At 40.1% G+C, this 18524-nt stretch overlaps 2 protein-coding genes across 7 annotated transcripts in view; both read right to left on the bottom strand.

Annotated features, from left to right (window-relative positions):
• Positions 1-296: 296 nt before the first annotated feature.
• LOC142949765 (hsp90 co-chaperone Cdc37-like) lies at positions 297-10748 on the bottom strand. Of its 6 annotated transcripts, none has more exons than XM_076091591.1 (8): positions 7289-8814; positions 7100-7205; positions 6236-6351; positions 6018-6140; positions 5744-5926; positions 4636-4707; positions 4331-4474; positions 297-433 (listed from the first exon to the last, which is right to left on the bottom strand). In XM_076091591.1, the coding sequence occupies exons 1-7, from the start codon at positions 7646-7648 to the stop codon at positions 4364-4366; spliced, it is 1071 nt and encodes a 356-aa protein (XP_075947706.1). In that variant the 5' UTR covers positions 7649-8814; the 3' UTR covers positions 297-433; positions 4331-4363. The 6 variants fall into 6 exon arrangements, 5 of the variants coding, with proteins under 5 accessions (XP_075947706.1, XP_075947707.1, XP_075947710.1 ...); XM_076091592.1 differs by lacking the exon at positions 297-433 and adding an exon at positions 2137-2786; XM_076091595.1 differs by lacking the exon at positions 297-433 and having other exon boundaries at positions 2980-4474; positions 7289-7585; positions 8792-10748.
• A 137-nt stretch (positions 10749-10885) lies between these two features.
• LOC142949760 (vascular cell adhesion protein 1-like) overlaps positions 10886-18524 on the bottom strand; it is a 13108-nt gene continuing 5469 nt past the window's right edge. Inside the window, exons 5-8 of the mRNA XM_076091585.1 lie at positions 13790-14062; positions 13327-13662; positions 12283-12540; positions 10886-12061 (exon numbers count right to left, since the gene is read on the bottom strand). Of these exons, the coding sequence (XP_075947700.1) occupies positions 11883-12061; positions 12283-12540; positions 13327-13662; positions 13790-14062 (1046 nt within the window). The 3' untranslated portion in view covers positions 10886-11882. The remainder of the gene's footprint in view (positions 12062-12282; positions 12541-13326; positions 13663-13789; positions 14063-18524) is intronic.

Genomic DNA, 18524 nt, shown 5'->3' with positions numbered 1-18524 from the left:
CAAAGGCGGAAGAAAAGAAAAATCTAGATGAATATTCTCACTCCATGTTAGCGTAAACTACGAGTTTCTGGGAAAAAATATGTCCCCCTTCATGTCGTCTTGCTTTGGCCAGACGGGCCAATGGGACGTCACTGCAAGTTTTCTTAAATGTTTATCCGACTTGGAGAATTGTTTGCATGACATTTCCCAGTCGTAAACCTGATCCCACATGAATGCAACAATCAATAATCCAGATCCAGCCTGTGGGAGGATTTGCATGGAGTCTCTCCCGTCTCAGATCAGCTTCCCAATGTCTGAGCGGGCGGTCGGATCCACATTCTGCATGGGGAGAGGTGTTAGATATGATTGGCTCATCTGAGAGGTCCAGATGTCAAAACTCCAGGTGTGATATGCCGGGTTCCATCCTTGAATACTTCTCAGCTTGTAGATTCCGCTGTAAGAAAACAGATATGAAGAGTTAACGAGCAAGCTAATTCTCTCTGTTTTTGAGTCATCTTCCCTCTCTTTGATTTCGCTGTCCTGCTTTCATTTATCTGATGAATCATCAAATATGAGAAAATCCTTTCCCCATACATAACATACTCTTTTAGTAAGCTTGGAGGTATATTTGGATTTGACTGTCCATTGTTTTCCACAATACAAGGATCATCTAGGGAAAAAACTAATCACAAGTTATTGACTAATATCCAAACAAACGATTGGTCGACTAATGAAGGGGGGCTGCCCTGGCGACACATGTTGGCTATTGTGGTGCTGCAGGAGCCGTACCTACAGTGTGGCTAATTCTGAGCAGACACTGCAACACCAGAGCCCTCTGATGTTATATAATTACTCAAAGCAGTCCGAGATGACCTAATTCCATTGGATAGGACAGATTTAGCATATCAGAGTGTTTCCGATCGAGTTGGTACACAGACAGAGTGGTGGAGACGACTTTTTACCAGGGGTCATGGAGAACACACCCACTCAATGAAAGCACTCTCGCACCAGCAGTCTGCACAGATTCACCTTGTGAAGAAGAAAGAAGGGGAAAAAAAGGCTGCGTGTGGAGAAATCAACAAATGCAGTGACACAGTGACATATATATGCACAATGACAAATTTGAGCACGTGCACACACACGCACACACACACACACACACACACAAACACACACACCATGGCTGCCACCACCACCTCCATAAAGCAGCTTATAAAACCAAGCAGCAATGCATCAATATGCAGCTCAACTACCAGCCTGCTATTCTGTTACAAAACACCCAAATATATATATATATATATATATATATATATATATATATATATATATATATACACACATATAAGACACAATGAAACCATGCACACATGAGGATAGCCCTGCCGTCATGCCTGTCTGCACACGCACTGCAAGATATACGTGTCAGACGGACGCACACACACACACACACGCGCGCGCGCGCGCAAACACACAGTCAAGCCGCAGCATTGAGGATAAAAACACACTCACCTTGATCGCCTCAAGATCAATGGCAAGATGGGCCCCGTCTTGCTTTTCACCCGTCTGTCCTCCCCCCCCCTCTTTCCCCGCTCCCTCCGTCTCTCTGCAGACTAGCAGTGTGTCACCACCACGGCGAGAGAAAAAAAAAACACTCGGCGTCCTCCCTCCCTGCCACTCCTCTCCCTCTCCCCTGCCACAGTGGTCTCCCCCAGTCACCCCCCACCACCAGCACCACCACCACCGCGCGCCTCCGTGGAGAAGCCCATCTCCCCTCCCTCCTCCTGCACAGTGTGTCCATTAATCCCATACGACATCCTCCGCTCCTCCTCTCTCCATCGGTACCCCTACCTTTTTGGTACCCTTGCAATGACACACGCCGATTGTCTGCTTCAATAGTCAGGCGTCATTTATCTCCATTACAGCCTCCCACACAGATCAGATTTTTATTGGAAAATCACAATAAAGGATTCATGCATCCTACTCTCTCTTTCCCCTCCTCACGTGCCATTTTACATGTTTTGTTTTTATCTTGAACATTATGGAATAAATGTGTTCATGGACACGGAGCTAGTACCCAAAGCTGCAGAGCAAAGAGCAACAAGCTTTTGTGTTTAGGCAACACCCTAATAAATGTACTCCATTGATGACAAACGAGGCTGCAACTAATGCTTGTTTTATTATCAATTAATCATCCGATTACAGACCAAGCAGGGAATCACTTCATTGCGAAAATAAAGTGTCAGAAAATGGTGAAAATGAGAATCATTACTTTCCATTGCCCAAGGTGAATTATTCAAATTGCTTGTTTTCCCCCTGAACAGTTCCAACCTAAAAGGAAGCAATTCCTCTCATTTGAGGAGCTAGAACAAGAGAATATTTATAATTTTTTGATTTAATAAATTACTTAAAACGATTAATAAATTACCAAAATAGTTGCAGATTGCTTTTCAGTCCATCGACTGAGTAGTAATTGTTTCTTTACGGACGCCGTCTAGACAAAATGTCAGTAGAACAGCATCAGATGACCACAGTTACCATTCAGAGAGGAAACCTGTTCCTTTGTTCCTGTTCAATGCCAAATTACACATCACGAGACGACCTGACTGTGACAACAACAACCACACATTGATCTAAACATACAAACAAACACACCCGAGCAGCTCCGCATGAAGCTATTGTGGTTCTGTCTCGGCATTTATAGGCATTAGCTAGATTTGATTTATGCCTCGGGCCTGCGCTGATTGTTTTCTGTTTACAAAAGTGACTGCACAAAGAAGCTTTGCCTCGACAAAAAAACAAAAAAAATCCTGCACAGACCACCAAGTCAAACCCAGCGATTAATTACGAGGGAGAGCGAGCGAGGGAGAGCGGCAGAGCAATTCATTATGCAAGTGAGAGAGAGAAAGAGGTGGAGAGAGAGAGAAGGATGGCAGAATACGAGTCAGGATTCACAGCAACTAGAGGAGAAGTCAACAAATGAACTAACAGTTCGTGAGCAACTCAAACGAAGCCTGGTTTATTGTACAAGTTCTACACAAATTTTAAAAACAAAGTCTCAGAACTACACACGTAAACACAATAAATCTGATTACACGGAGGACACGCAAACTTTTAGGTATTGTGACAACTTACATCACAAACATGGATACGAACTATTTAACTTGGACTTGCACTCAGTTGGACAGACTCTTCAAAACATCTTCACATCTTTTCCTCCACTTTCAGTCATTTTTCACGCAGAAATGTCAAATATTCTCTTGCTCCAGCTTAATAAAACAAGTCATCAAGTCTACATTTGCAAAGCGATGTTGTGCTTTGTGATTACAATGAAATCCAATTGAACAGAATCTTGACAGGTTTACAACCTGTGATGGATTTTTGAGGTTTGATACCAGCATTGATATTTAAGAGTGACAAGAACGACATGATGACATATGAGATGATGTTTATTTTTCTACATAAATGGTCTAAAACAATATCTTGATACGTATCGGCTGGCATATAGCTGTATATATATATATATATGTCAGGTATACCTGTATATATGCAATAAGCAAATATCGGCTGATAGTTCCCTCGCTGTAGGTCCTACCATACCAACAATACAAACTCAAAACAGCAAAAGTGGAAGAGCCGTTTAAGCACATATTTATATTATTACATATGTTCTGATATTATTTAAGTTTATACCTCAGTTTTTGTATAGTTTGTACAGCATTATATAAGTGGACTATGCCAAGGTTATGGTTCTGTTTGTTATTTTTCTGTCATAAAGTGCTACAATACAGACATTTTATTATTTACGACAGGTATAGTGCAGTTTTCGGGAGGTTTCGATTGGAAAAACTAGTTGTTGTTATAGTGTTTGATAGCGTGTAATATTGGGACATCAAAGTCTGTAGAGGACCAGGCCAGAGTCAACGTCACTTTCTAGTTGAACCAACACCTTTGTCTCAATAAAAAGCTAACTTCATCCAAGTTCACCTAATTCAAATTCATGTAAACTTTTCTACGATGTTTGTTATGTTGTCCACCAAAGCGCCACAACTGTAATATTCAGAATGCATTGCAAGGGCCAACTGAGGTTTTGATTAAATCAAACAATTTTATATTTAATTTGGTTGTCAATCGCAAAAAGTTAAGTGAGGAGACTACATCATGCAGGCCTGTGCTGTGGTTTATGGACGTTCTGTCCTCAAACAGACTGGAGGTGGCGCTGTTGACCTCAGTACGACATCAGACGGAGGCAGATTGTTAGATCTGTAAATAGTGTGTCTATGATGGAATGCTTACATTTTATCCATATGCTTATTAAATATGTGTATATTATGTTGCATGTATAGAGCATTACTTTGTCAACGAACAAAGAATGTTCACTCTTCTCTTATGAATCGTCTTCCTCATCCGCTTCTTCCTCTTCATCACCATCACCCTCCAGTGAATCAGGGACCCACAGTCCAGAGTCTATACACCTCTTTAGGTGGTATTTTCCCTCCTGGAGGGAGAAACAGAGCGACACCAGTTCAACACACAGAACAAATCAAATGAACAGGTATATTTTGTGCCAATCAAAGACACCTTCTGGTCCTTCTTTAGATTGTTTTTATTGACTGGAAATAGGATTTTAGGGCGATGCTCGGTCACAAACACACTCACGTCCAGGTCCAGTTTGTTGATAGCTTCCTGCAGCATCCGAATGTTCTTCTCATCAAAGCTCTTCTGTATTTCCTAGAATACGAAACAGAAAATATCTAAAATGGTCCAATAAACATACCGTGCTGAATTGACGACTGCAGATTGATGTCTCAGCACTGAAAACTGAGTGACTTTAGTAGAAAATCGCTCGAAGATTATCACTTTTACGCAAACCCGTCATCCTAAACATCAAATTCATGTTTCGGTACTCGTCTTTTTGGATCTAATTTTACTTAATGAAAAATGTATGTCACTAAGGAGAAGCTGAAAAATGTGTAATGTGTAAAGTAAACACTGCTCTTTACCTGCACACACAGAGCTCATGCCTGACTGGTGGAGTCCATTCTGCTGAGCTGTGTGCTGACTTCTCCGATTATCCAAATGGCAACGCGGTTCATATCAATAGACTGAGCAAACACTGACTTCAAAGCCTACAAACAACGGTTTTTTGAAATCTGTGGAAAAAAATGTAGTCGCTCGCACCGACTACATGACTGTCAAAGTAGACAGATGTTTTTAATTAGCTCATGTCAGGAGCCATTAAGAGGATGAGAACTCTGAAACACACATCTTCTCAAAACAGGATGTAAAGAAAAATAAAGAAAATGTAGAAAATGACATGAACATCTTCCTTCTGCTGCTTAGTATCAACTACATAGCTTTGCTCCATGTGCACCTATTAAACAATCCTGTAAACAAAGTCAACGTTTAAAGTTTCTCTAATACTTTTTTAAATGAACAACACAATAACCTGTAGCCATGTGGCTAATGCTAGCCTGTATGGGGTCAACTGATCTGCAGTATTGACTTTTCAAGCTTGCAACTTGAGCCGCTGCAGCAAAACATGGTGGTCATTGATGTGGTATGTAAACTGGGTAAAATGGGAGACGCTCGGACAGGCCTGATGTTTTCCCTCACAGCCTCGAGGGATGTAGAGCGACCAAGCAACCACTCTATTAGTTGAAGTGCAAGGTTATATCATGCATCACTGACATACATTCATAGAGGAACGTCTCCCTGAAATAACCAGAGCTTTGCTTATGCTTACATGTGTGTGTGAATGGTTTACCTTTGGTAGGGATTTATAGACCTCTACGGGGTCCAAACCTCCCGGGCCGAGTCTCTCCTGCCTGTCTTCTTCCTCTAGCTCCTTCATAGCGCTCTCCTTACGAATCTGCGCACAGTTGCGGATCCGCTCCTTCAACAGCTCCAGCTCGTGGTCGAACGCGTCTTGGTACGGCTTGTCTGCAGTCTGACGTGGACCCGAAAAACACGCAATTGGCCAAATACACCCCCCAAAAAAACCCTTTAGACTACACACAGATGTTTGGCTGACTACAGACCTTGATCTTTGAAAAGAATTGTCTGAAGCAGCCTCTTGCGTCGACCTTAAGCGTCCGAGCCGAATCCAAGATGAACTGCATGACGATGGCCTGGTGGGCAACCTGCTCCATCAGAGCATGTTTCTACAAGTGCACGGAGAAGTTACAAGGATTTAGGGCTGATGTTGTTGTTGTTGTTGTTTTTTAACATGCATACACACTACTCTCACAGCACTCACCTCATCTATCTCAAAGTCAATACAGATGACGACCAGGCAATTAGCCGTCTCTTCGCACACCAGATGTGGGTTGTCTGAGAGATACTTCTGACTGTCGTCCCAGCGCCGCGTCATACCTGGTGCACAGACAAACAAGTCCAGCATGAGGCTACATTCAAGCTTATCAATTAGCAGCTTTCTTGACTGACGACTTACCAAGTCATAAATACAGTAAACACTACACGCCACATAAATATACAATAAACGTGTTTAACCATAAGGTTTCCACCTATTTTTACATTTGTCCTTGTGTCCATAATTGTTCGGTGTTGACTATTGTGTTTCCCATAAACTACTTCTACTTGATGATTACATGCACTGACTTAAGGATTTTAAACTGTTACATGTAAATTTAAAGATTACTTTAACTATCAACACCCATCAAGGGACTGGTGGTGAACAGTAGCTTCGGCTACACGTGTACAGTACATCGGGCACTGCTTCTGCAACTGCCAATGTTACTCTGTACTTAAAATAAAGATAAATATTGAAGCATCCCACAATGCAACATAAAAAGCAATATGTAATTCATGCACACTAACAAAGAGCTAAATACAATGATATATTAAACACATAGAACGGACAATTAAATGACTGGAATGGCTAAAAGAAAATGAACAAAATATTTTTTTGTGACTTTGTTATTTGTTTCAATTGACACACATCCTTCATAGACTGAAACGTCTTTGTTGGGGCTGGAGAATACAATAAGAGCGGGTTAAAACAACAACATGAAAAGTCACATTTGAAAGAAAGGGCCAGTGTGAGGCAGCAGGAAGGCAAAGACAACAAATGCACACAATCGCATCGAAAATAAAAGCATACCAAAGTGTTTAATTTCCTTTGCGTACTTCTCCACAAAGGTCTTGTGCTTCTCCGCCTTTTCCTCCTCCGTTGCCTCCTTTGTTACAGGCTTTATGTTGAGCACACTCTAGAAAGCGAGATAAAGACAACAGATAAATCCGGCTACAGCGACTCCCCACTAAATCCTGCGCCCCTGATGCCATGCCTCACCTTGCTGAAGCCTTCTTTGCTGATACTATCAACATCCCAGGGCAGTTTCTTTCCTTCTCGCCGGTGTTCTTTCATCATTTTCTCAAACGACTTTTCATCCTTCTTCAGTTTTTTCACCTCGTCCTGGACTTTCTTCAGCTCAGCCTCTCTGTCCTCGTCCTCCTCTCCCGCTCTCCGTCCTTCCTCCAGCTCTCCAAGTCGTCCCTGGGCTTCCTCTAACTGCTTCTTGCATTCCAATACGTTGCACTCCAGATCTTCCCCTCTCTGCTGAAACTCAGCCATTCTCTCCAGCCGGGCCTGTTGTGGCAGCCCAGAGTGGATGAGAGCAAATAAAAAAGAAACGTATGACACAGATGACATACATGCCCGTTGCTGGACAATGAATCACGTTGAGGGCGTGAATCAGAATGACTTGTTGAACCTCATTTTGTTATCTTAACTAAAAAAAACACATGCACGTCCAAATTTGAGGTTGAAAGGATTTAACATGTCAAACATATCAGCCAGAGTTGTTATTGTAAGTTCCCCTACATATGAGCGAGCTCTGATTCTCCACAGATTTAAGAAATACTGGAATGAAAATAGACCAGGGAAACCAGGGGGGGATGCTGGAGACCACAAGTCATTTCACTTAACTAGTCATGTGACAGCTCGGCGCCGGCTAAGCTCATTATTTACTCAGAACCAGAGCCATACAACCTGAGCTAGACCAATGCATTAAGCAGCCACACTAGCTCCACAATATATGTATTTAGTATCAAGCAACCTGTGATTTTATGCCTCATTATTTAATGTCAGCGTAGTTGGATTGGGACCCAAAAATCGGACACAATTTTAATTCAGGCAATATTTACTTTCTTATTAAAATGAAATACGATTTTACTGTTGAAGAATAAACTTGTCAGTGCTCTCTGACCGACAAACTGACGGTGACACAGAACAGTTTGGCAAAAATAATCTTAACTCCTCTTATTGGCTTTATCCGGAGCTTTCAAGTGCATCTCATATCTTCATCAGCGGATAAAGATTTATGGATAATTATGTCCTGTAGATGCAATGGAAAGCTGTGGAAAGGGCTAAAGACACAGGCAATGCAATATGGTTGTAAGTTCTGGAGAGTAAGTGGACCGTAACTTATTATTATTATTATTACCAAGAATTAACCTTAAAACATAACTTTGGCAATTCTTCGCAGCATTTTCTTGTTCAGCCGACGTGTATGACATAACAATAAAATATCTATTTAAAATCAAATGATATTAGCTTGGCTGAGTGTCTGATTAATTTCTCTTGAAAGAAGCAAAATAGATATTGTGACAATTTATTTTAGTTGTGACAGCAAACTAATAGTGACTATTGGATCATGCTCATAGTACGTCAGCACTTTGTTCTCCATCTCCCTCTTTTCATCTTTCTGCAAACCACTGTAAGTCACTTCTACTGGTAAAACTAAAACAGGTACAAGACTCCGAACTGCACGGCTACTACTTCACTACCGCTGACCCGGTGTCTCATTCTGAACAAGCTCGGTGAGTCCACGTACGGATTGGTCACATCTTCATCGTCGGACACATAGATGTGATCCCAGACGCTGTAATCGATGCCCGCTCCGGCGCTCATCTTTGCGGCTCCTTCTGTCCCTCTTTTCTCTTTTCTCCTCCGCGTTTTTCAGTTTCAAGTAAAAAGGGGAAACAGCAGAGTTGTTCAGCTGCAGGACAATGCACCGGCAAGCGGCAGGAAACAACACGGAGATTGATCGTTTCCCAATCCTCTTAGCGAGACAGGCAGCAACCCACACGGCGTTTACAGGAATCCAATTTAACACGTCATCAACAAGCGCGGGCTTGGTTTATTTTTAAATGGCCTAAACACACAAACTAACTGTAATTGTGACACATTAATTAATAATATGATAGTAGTGGAGGTCTCTGCTGGTGGTGGAGGAAGTACTAAAACATTTAACTAAAACATTGACAAAGTACTTAGTCAATGTTTTAGATACTTTGTATAGGCTTACTTCTTTTATACAGTCTATGGGTCTTCCACTGGGATTATAACATAGTAGGCCATGTATGTATGTACTGCATTATTTAATATAATGAGCATATCATACGTTTATTTATATGTAAAATATGTAAAAATCAACTAGTAACTATAAGTGTAAAATAAATGTAGTGGGGTAAAAAGTAAACTTACAATATTTACATCAGAAATGTAATAGAAGTATAGCATAAACACATTAAACAAATGGATACTGGACAAAATGTATCATTATTTTACATCTTGTAACATTTAGAACATCTAGTATAAACACACATTTCACAATGTGTAAGTCAGGTTTTTTGTGTGTAAAATGTTTTTTAAAGATAATGTTATTTATATATTTATATTATTCAACACTTTATTTTTATTTTTTAATCTTGGGCAGTTAATGTCTCAAAATCTGGAGAATGTAGAAGAACATTTAGGGTGATATCTTTAAGAAATTAAAATGTATTAAAAGTATTCTCCAAAAAACACAACAGGTTAATGGATGGTGAATAATACTTTATATTCAGTTTTTTTAATGGATTTTTAGTCACCTTGTTATGATGTCACTGCTAAAGTTTATTTGCCCATTGTTTCACTTTCTACATCCTGTGTGTTGAGGAGCTTCCAGGGAGATTTTTAATGTGAGTGTTATGAGTAACAAGGGTATGACAAATCACATGTTTTCAAATGTGTACACTTATGCAACTGCAAGCATGATCATTTGCCACCATAAACACTGAAGCAAGAGCTGGACAAGAGTTCCAGGAGGCCAAGGTGTTTCCTCTGGAAGTGTTTTCTGAACTGGTGATAACACCATGAACTAGGGCCACAATATTCAGTGATAGCTTGCAAAATAATGTAGGCTGTCATTCCGTTTCAGTTGTACGGTTGTTCTACATTACTGTACACTAGGATGGATGGATCTGCTTTCCAGTCTCATGTTAATAAAAAAATATTTAGGCCAATCAGGGAAATGTATTCCCTGCAATGAGAAAACCACAAATGCTTAGATAGACATACTGTGTAGCCAACATGAACACTAGTTGGATAATAGTGCAGATAACATTGTGGAGTTGTTGTTTTTTTCAAAAGTTTATCTATAATCAAAGTTTTCTCATGTCCTCCTTTTTCCTCTTTTCATCTCCTCCAAGTTTCTTCCTGGTAGGAGAGGAGAGGTAGTAATGGAGGCAAGGAAATGAGTAAGGGTGTAACATGGGATGCATTTACTCACTTCACCCGAAACATGACCTCAGCAGCGGAGTTCCCCGTAAAAGTCCCAGAGATCAAAAAGCATCAAGAGTCCAGCTAGCGATGAAGGATCTCACAAACAGGAAATCTATAATTACGTCTTCCACTTCCATCACTCCATTTTAAACTGAGGCAAGGTCAGATTCTTCCATTGGATCACTGGAATGTAAGGCCCATGACAAAATAAGGAAATAAAACGTTTAATATTTAATATAATGGTGCATCAATTTTGTGGTGTTTTAACACTGTCTCCATATATTTGCAACTACTTTAGAAATACAGTAAAATAACAATAGAAGAGACTGGGATGGATGCATCTCATTGTACAAAGTGATCGTTTATTTATAATTTCTAAAATGAAGGTGGTCAAAGCATATTCCAGTGTGCAGTTCATTACTATACAGTTTTTGCTCAAATTAATTCCTCTTTTTTTCAGTGTCACAACACAGCACACACACATGCACACACACATGCACACCAAACACATTCAAACGGAAACTGTTGCGCTGTGGGTTGTGAAGAGGTCGGGCACAAGCTTTCAGTGGTTTAACACAAAGCCTTGAAGTTCAGTGTACGTGTTTTCACACAATGATATTCTATTTACAACACATCTCTACATAAAGTTATGAAGTATTTTGCAGTAACACAGCCGGTATACAACAGAGAGAAACAGTAAAACGGCATGTTCAACAGCTACATGGGATGTTTCAGCCACATGCGGCCACATAAGCACCAACAAATATAACTAGTTAAAATTCAGTTTCATTGTTCAAATTTATTTTATTTTATATATAACTTGTTTATTTGCTACTTTAACTTTTGAGTCTGGCATTAATCAATTTACACAATAGCCTGTGTTCATTTAATAATAATAATAATAACTTTATTTATATTATTATTATTAATATATATTAATACCTTAAAAATAAACAGTAATCTGTACACTTTTAGAACAAAAAATTCTCTGCCAGCACTCTACATCCATAATCAATAAACTATAATTCTGCATAAAACTACAGCAGGGACTGGTCTGACAACTTGCTTATGGCAACTGTGATATATTATATTCACATACTTTTGAGTGTGTGTTTTAGGACAACACACATGAATCAACATTTCTGGATATATGCCGGAGTTAGCAAGCCAGCTATACTTTTCAACAGCAGTCCTGAAAAATAGTTCTTAAGGAAGCTTGTGACTTGTTCCATTCAAGGTTACACAAGTTGAAACTTGACTTAAACGCTGTTTTTTTTTAAATCATTTGGGGCATTTTATGTCATTAGATCCATACACATTCTCATGCCTTCCCGCAGGCTTACTCTGCAGTGGGCACGGCAGCGTGCCACCTGTGCGGGCGTAAAACGTCCTTCAGGTTGTACTGCCCCATTCGATTGTGTTTGTAGCAATAGGAGTATCCAACTAGGCCCAAGATGACGATCACAACACCAACTATCAAGCCTATTATGATTCCCGTGTAGTTTGTTGCAGGAAGTTCTGTGAGGGGGTGAAGAAAAAAAGGAGCAGAGAATACTCCACGTCAGATCAACACCAAATACCAAAAGAGTGACAATGAACTTCCTTCCTTCCTTGGGTCACATGTGTGAGAATCACTTCTCGTCTGCTGTGAGAAAGCGCCAGCGAAAGCAACACTGTGGCTGCTGCGCTCACTTTAGAGTAACAGTCATAACCTCTGAAGAGCGGACAGTAAAACTCACCTTGAACATCCACGTTGAACTCCACAGTGACAGTCCCCACGCTGTTGCTGACAGAGCAGATGTAGTTCCCCTCATCCGCAAGAGTTGCAGAGTTGATCGTGATATTGCTGCTATTGGAGGTCGAAGTGCTTTCTGACGGCAGCGTCCAGGTGTACGAGGGGCTGGGGTTTCCCACGGTGGAGCAGCTCAGTTGTAGAGGCTTTCCCTCCGTGACGGTGATTGGGTCCGGATGCAATGACCCCTCTAGCTGAGGCTTGTCTGTTCATAGTTAATTGATTGAGGATGAAACACAACATGTCATTACAGTAGCATGGGAATATTTGGTTCTCGGTGTAGATATACAATTCATTGTGTAGAGAAGGGTTGGAAAGTACCGAACTGTTGTACACTCACTTTCAGTTTCTGCTATTATATACTTCTACTCCAAAACATGGAGGAGCAGCTGTAGTTATAATAACAATAAACTATCCTTTGTTTTGATGTACAAAACATATGATCATCTTACTGTATTAGGAGCATGTTAAGAGACAAATTCTTAGTATTTTTTTTATCTTATGAGGGACATACACAAAACTTTTTATTGATCACCAAAGTTCATCCTTTAGTTGAAATATCAACCTCATGGTGGTGCTAAAGGAAAAGTCAGGGGATCACCGAAGTTAGCAGAATTCACCCTCTGTGAACCACACATTTCTTTACAAAATGTCAAGGTAATCCATCCAATGAGATAATTCAGTCCAAACCAAATTAGTGGACTACATGATTTTACGGCGTGGTATGAAATAATTGGGGGTTTTGGAACAGTTGGGGGCAGCGTAAGCAGGCTGCTAACACAACACTGACATATCACCATGCTGAGTAGCATTAACATTCATATGGAGTCATGTTTCTGGTCACCTGAGAAATATAAGTCAATATTCCCTCTTCTTTAGCACTGCTTTCGGTCTCCACTAACTACTGAGGAAAATATGTTGCTCTTCAGCTGCTGAATACTCCATTGTGTTTAACGGCTAAGATGTGTTGATGTTCTCTTGTCAGACTCACAGTACACAGTGGTGGTGATGTTTTGTGACGTCATCACTGGAGGGAGCTGTGGTCCATCAGGTCCCAGTTCTAGCTTTGCTTCACACCAGTACTGGACTCCATCGTCCTCTTTACTGAGGGTGATGTTTAAAGAGAAGATGTCAGTCAATGGTTTCTTGTTTGTGTCGCTGATGTTGGACTGTTGTTGACTCAGTACTGTCCGTCCTCTGTAGAAGGTCACAGTGAGGTTTTCAACAGGAGCCACGTCCTCTACTGTACACTGCAGAGTGTTCTGCTGACCCTCAAACATCGGCCCAGTGGGGTCAACAAAGCTGATGGACACATTACGTGGAGGCTCTGTAGAGACAAACAGAGAGACAGACACACATTCAGAAACAACTATCGAACTACCCAAGATGTTTTATTACTCATTCAGATTATACATTTTTAATCATATCTTGCAACATTTCTTTTTTTAACTTACGGTAGACAGTAACAGGCAGAGTGGTACAACACTGGTAATTCATCTTGTTATTATTATAATAGCAGATGGCAGATGTGTGCCACTGAGTCAGTCTGTTAACTGTCCATGAAATCGTGGTTCCGTTCGTCGTTTTGTCTCCAACAGAGATTTCCAAACTATATAAGTTGTTGATGCAATCATGCTGACACACAGAGCAGCTGGCAAAGGTCGGGTCACCGAACCTCACCACCAGTCTGGACGGAGTGAATACTGGTTTATCTGCACAGCTTTCCTCTGTAACACAGACAAGGTATAAATCAATAAGGTTAGAGGTTAAGGTTCATACTATGGTCCGTGGTTATTCTCCTCTGATTACAAGAGTTCAAACTGATTCACTGAATGTCACATTTACACTTTTAGAACTGACTGTAGTCTACTAGCAGTGTGTAAGTGAGCCTACTCCAAATTCAAATGAGCTTTTTTGGCATCGCCATATTTATAATGTGTCCACAGTTTGTACGAAGTTCACAATAATAAGTACAATATTCAGAATGTGAGAAAAGAGAGATGACAAATGGTTTGTACATTGCTACACCACTATATCCACAGAGGCTATAACACATATATTACAATACTACACTATTACTACAGTAATTAATGAGGAAAGAAAAACAAAGACTTAAAAATATATATATATATACGAAATTTGAATAGGTGAATCTTTTGACCAACAACTGCCAAGTTTCGCTACATCTGATTAAAAAAGGCTACAAGTGCTGAGAACATTAAACATAACATTTTCAAAAAAGAAACACTGTTTTATCACGATGTAAAACGCCCCATTAACGACTTATGGAGGGAGATAAACCGCTTTCTACAAGAGGAAATATTCAGACCGCAACAGACGCAGAAAACTTACCACAACTGGAGACATGGAAGTCCTGCAGAAAACTCATCATAGAAATCACCAAAAATATGTGACAGAAAGGCATTATTCCCAGTAGGTCTTGCAGGCAAATTAGATGTCCGGTAATAACAACAAATGCGGTTGTGCCCAAAGCCCAGAGAAGGAACGAGTGAAATTGAAAGTAAAAAATAATAATAATGATAAAAAAAGTCCACTCCCTTTCTTTTCCTGGAAGAGCGCAGAACAGTGGGAGACCCTCTTGTCTCATGTAGCCTGCCAGCCTACTGACACTGAAGTGTTTCCAGGCACGTTATTAGAAATGGATAAGCGAAATTGAAACCAGTCAGCAATCAGGGAGGATTTCCGAAGCAGTTTTTGGGAAATTCCAGTATTGTGAGTAGAGGATGAATGAGTTTCATGACCTCGAGTGAACATAACATGATTCAGCCTGACAGCAGCCAGCTCTCACCCACTGAACTAAAGTATAAATATAAACACATACTGGTATCTAACCTAACCTGCACACGAGCAGCAGAGCTGTAGCTTTTTTTTCTCTCTTTTTTTTTTTGGTGGGCTTTGGTAGAGGAATCCGGAAGCATACTCGCCGTATCTCCTTCCTGAAAGCAGTTCCTCCCTTTGGTTAGTAAGTCATGCTCAAGAATCCCCTTTCACATCCACAGATAGCAGAACTACCGGTGACCTTTAACCTCTCTCCCACATAGATATCAACTTCCTCCCCACATACTCCAGATTTCCAGCTGTTTTCTCATTTTTATCTCCACGTATTTGTTATCTTTTTACCTCTCTTCTACCTCCCCCATCTCCCACCACATGCTTGTAGCCAGTAGAAGGCAGGACTCCATATCAGCGGGCCAGGTATTTTAAGGGCACTTGGTGTCAGGAAAAGAGCAGCAGAGGCACTCAGATGGAATTAGAAACAATCAGGGAACTGTGGTAAACCAGAGAACAGAGAACCAACCCAAAACCAGAACCACTATAAAGGAATAGTGTGGAGCATTAAAGGGTGGTATATATAGTGTTGGCTTGGATGTTAGCTTTAGTTTTTGTCAGTATCAAACAAAACAAGACATAAGGTATTAATTAGTGACCTTTAGAGGGCCAGGTTGACCAATCAGCTGCAGAGCCCGGCTAGCAGTTTACACCTGTATTTACAAAGCTAACTGCACTGATTTGAAGAAAGCAGCCATACTGCACCTGAGCTGTTAAACAGGTTCAACAGGCAGTTCAAACTCCGTGGTAAACTTCAATGTCTGTTGTCTGTCATTAGGCTATGACCTCATTCAGCTGTTCTCTGCACATTCTTATATAGTCGAGGCTATTCACCCCAAAATGTGGGTCAACCTCACACCAATTGCAACCAAAACAAACTCGACGGATTTTTGTGCCCCAAATATTTTCCTAATGAGCAGAAAAAAAGTGCAAAGGAATCGTATGAAGGGAAAGTCCAAATATGATCCAACCAAAAACGCCTTTTGGCCATATGTTAGTGACCATACAAACCCACATCGTTGTGCATGCTAGATTTTGACCATACTGTAGTTTTTCCTCAGAGCAAAAAAGACAATCAAAAACACTTATATCAGTGATGGAAATGTAATATGATCACATGACTGGTCTCCTCAAGGACAAGAAACAGAAACACTGAAAAATATGAAATCATTATTTTCACTATGGACAGCCATTTCTTGATTTCATGATTTTTTTCCTGTAAATATTAAAACAACATAACACTTTATATATGTTGCAATATGTGTGAGGTCTAGGTATGTTATTACCCGACTATAAGAACATGTTCTTTGGATGAAGGCTGGGCACGTTCCAGTTCATAATGATATAGTTTGAGCAGGAGACGGTGAGCCTTAACAGTTTGACACGTAACATAAACAGAGACAGGCTGAACCAGGACCTGCGTATGTTTGACTCCATTATCTCCCTCAGATTCCTGTGAATTACACGTCTCTGCTTGAAGTCACGGCTAAATTTAATGAATGTGAATATGTTGCATCTTTCCATATTTTGGCTGGAAAGTAACAAGTTTGATATCATTGACTTTGACAAAATAGCAGTGTTTATGGATGTCTTGAGGTAGCATACAAGTTATGACCTTATGTCCACACAATGCTTTTCCCCTACATTGTGAAATGCCCTTTGAAGTATTTAGAGTTTCCAGTTCTGCAAAGTAAACTGAAGTGAAACATTCAGACAAGTTAATGCAGATCAGCTGACGTATTTTGAGAGGAAGTTGACACTAGGTTAAATTTAAGTCATGCAGGGGGTTTTTTCATGAGAAGTATTACGAAGCTTTACCGTCTGAACTAAGCCAGCACCACCGTCAGTACTGTCATTTTCTGAAGTCCTGTATTTTAGTTATAAGTGTTACATTAAACTCTCACACAGAATCAGCATGATGAAATTTAAAGGGAATATACTAAAAAATAAACGGCTCAACTATCAGCTTCTTGTTTTCTTGGTACCAACTGAAAACTTCTGTCCAGGAGAGCATTTTACAAGGCAGTAGAGTAGTTACTTATTACTTTTTAAATAATAATTAATGATGGCTGACAATGACCAACTCAGGTCTACTACAGGTTCTACATTGTTAATTTGATTCATTATTTATTGATGTATTTATAACAGATTCCACATTTACATTTAAAAAGTTTCAGCCTTTCAGTGTTTTTAGCTTTGTGATTAACAGTATTTTTCTTTCTTCTCTATCTGTAAATGGGCTTTTGATCTGCGTGGGGAGCTGCTGCATACAATTGACCGGTGAATACCAGCAACAGAGGGAGGAGGACTCGAATGCAGACAAAGAAAACCACCAAGCAAGCGGGTAGAATGAAGGGAAAAGGCTCACAGGCTGGCAACAGGACGGCAGCACAAACAAACCAATCCAAGAGGGGCACGCCAGGTGAGCAGGTCAGCAACAATCAAACAATCAAGCTGGTCAAAAAGAAAAGCCGGAACAGATCAGGTATATTTGAGTTCACATGGCTGAAAAACAAAGGCACAAGCAACATTGACAATCTGGCAAACATCAGGTGAATGACAGGTAGAGAATGAGAATGAAGGGGCCTGGGGGAGTGGGAATGTGGCTGAAAATAAATAAATAAAGTTTTCTTCAATTGAATTGTGATTCATTGTGTATTAAACTCTTCACATGTCCACCGTCCTCACTTTTTTTTCATTGCCCTACATCGCAGGTTTGCATCCACGTTTACAAAATGCTTTTGCATAGTTTGCCTATAAGTACGATGTGTATATTATTTATATATATTTTGTTATAAATTTTACTTTTTATTTATTTTATTTTGTATTCTTTTTCGCACAATAGCAAAGTCTTAAAGTATTCCATGCTGCATTTCACTCCCATGTACTGCTTGTAAGAAACAAAACCTTGGAATCCTTGCAATCATTACATATCTTATTAATATGTGACGTTTTTTGGTGTCAGTGCAGGTTAACAGTTCTGGGGAACTGGAGAGGTGAGAGGGGTGATGTTTGTGCAAGTTACAACCTGCTCATATTACACTTCACAGGGAATTCCCATAATGTCTTTTAATAATTAAACATAAGTCACATATTGCTTTCTGCTTTCATATCAAGTTACTTGAGGCAAAACTTCTTAAGATGTCAAAACATTCAACTTTAGATTTGATTATTGTTCAAATACAAATATTTAAATTGATAACAGAACTGCAAAAAATAAGCAGTCTATTTGATAACATATATTTAAATATTCTGACTATGGCACCTCCCAGTGGTAATGTGAATAAAGACATGGTGGCAGACAGAAATAACAGCTTGCTGTTTTAGAGGAAGTAATGA

This window comes from Anarhichas minor, unplaced genomic scaffold (assembly GCF_050575085.1).
Source record: "Anarhichas minor isolate MPS153535 unplaced genomic scaffold, ASM5057508v1 ptg000014l, whole genome shotgun sequence".
NCBI lineage: Eukaryota > Metazoa > Chordata > Actinopteri > Perciformes > Anarhichadidae > Anarhichas > Anarhichas minor.
This window is presented reverse-complemented; position numbering and strand designations above follow the sequence as displayed.

Bases quoted from the DNA above. Each gene is read 5' to 3' on its own strand.
- LOC142949765 (XM_076091595.1), bottom strand. From the start codon at position 8,908: ATGAGCGCCGGAGCGGGCATCGATTACAGCGTCTGGGATCACATCTAT. The intron at 7,586-8,791 runs GTCAGCGGTAGT...CTGCCACAACAG, and splicing joins TGTTCAGAATGAGACACCGG to GCCCGGCTGGAGAGAATGGC. The intron at 6,352-7,099 runs GTATGCTTTTAT...TCTGTGCACCAG, and splicing joins AAAGGAAATTAAACACTTTG to GTATGACGCGGCGCTGGGAC.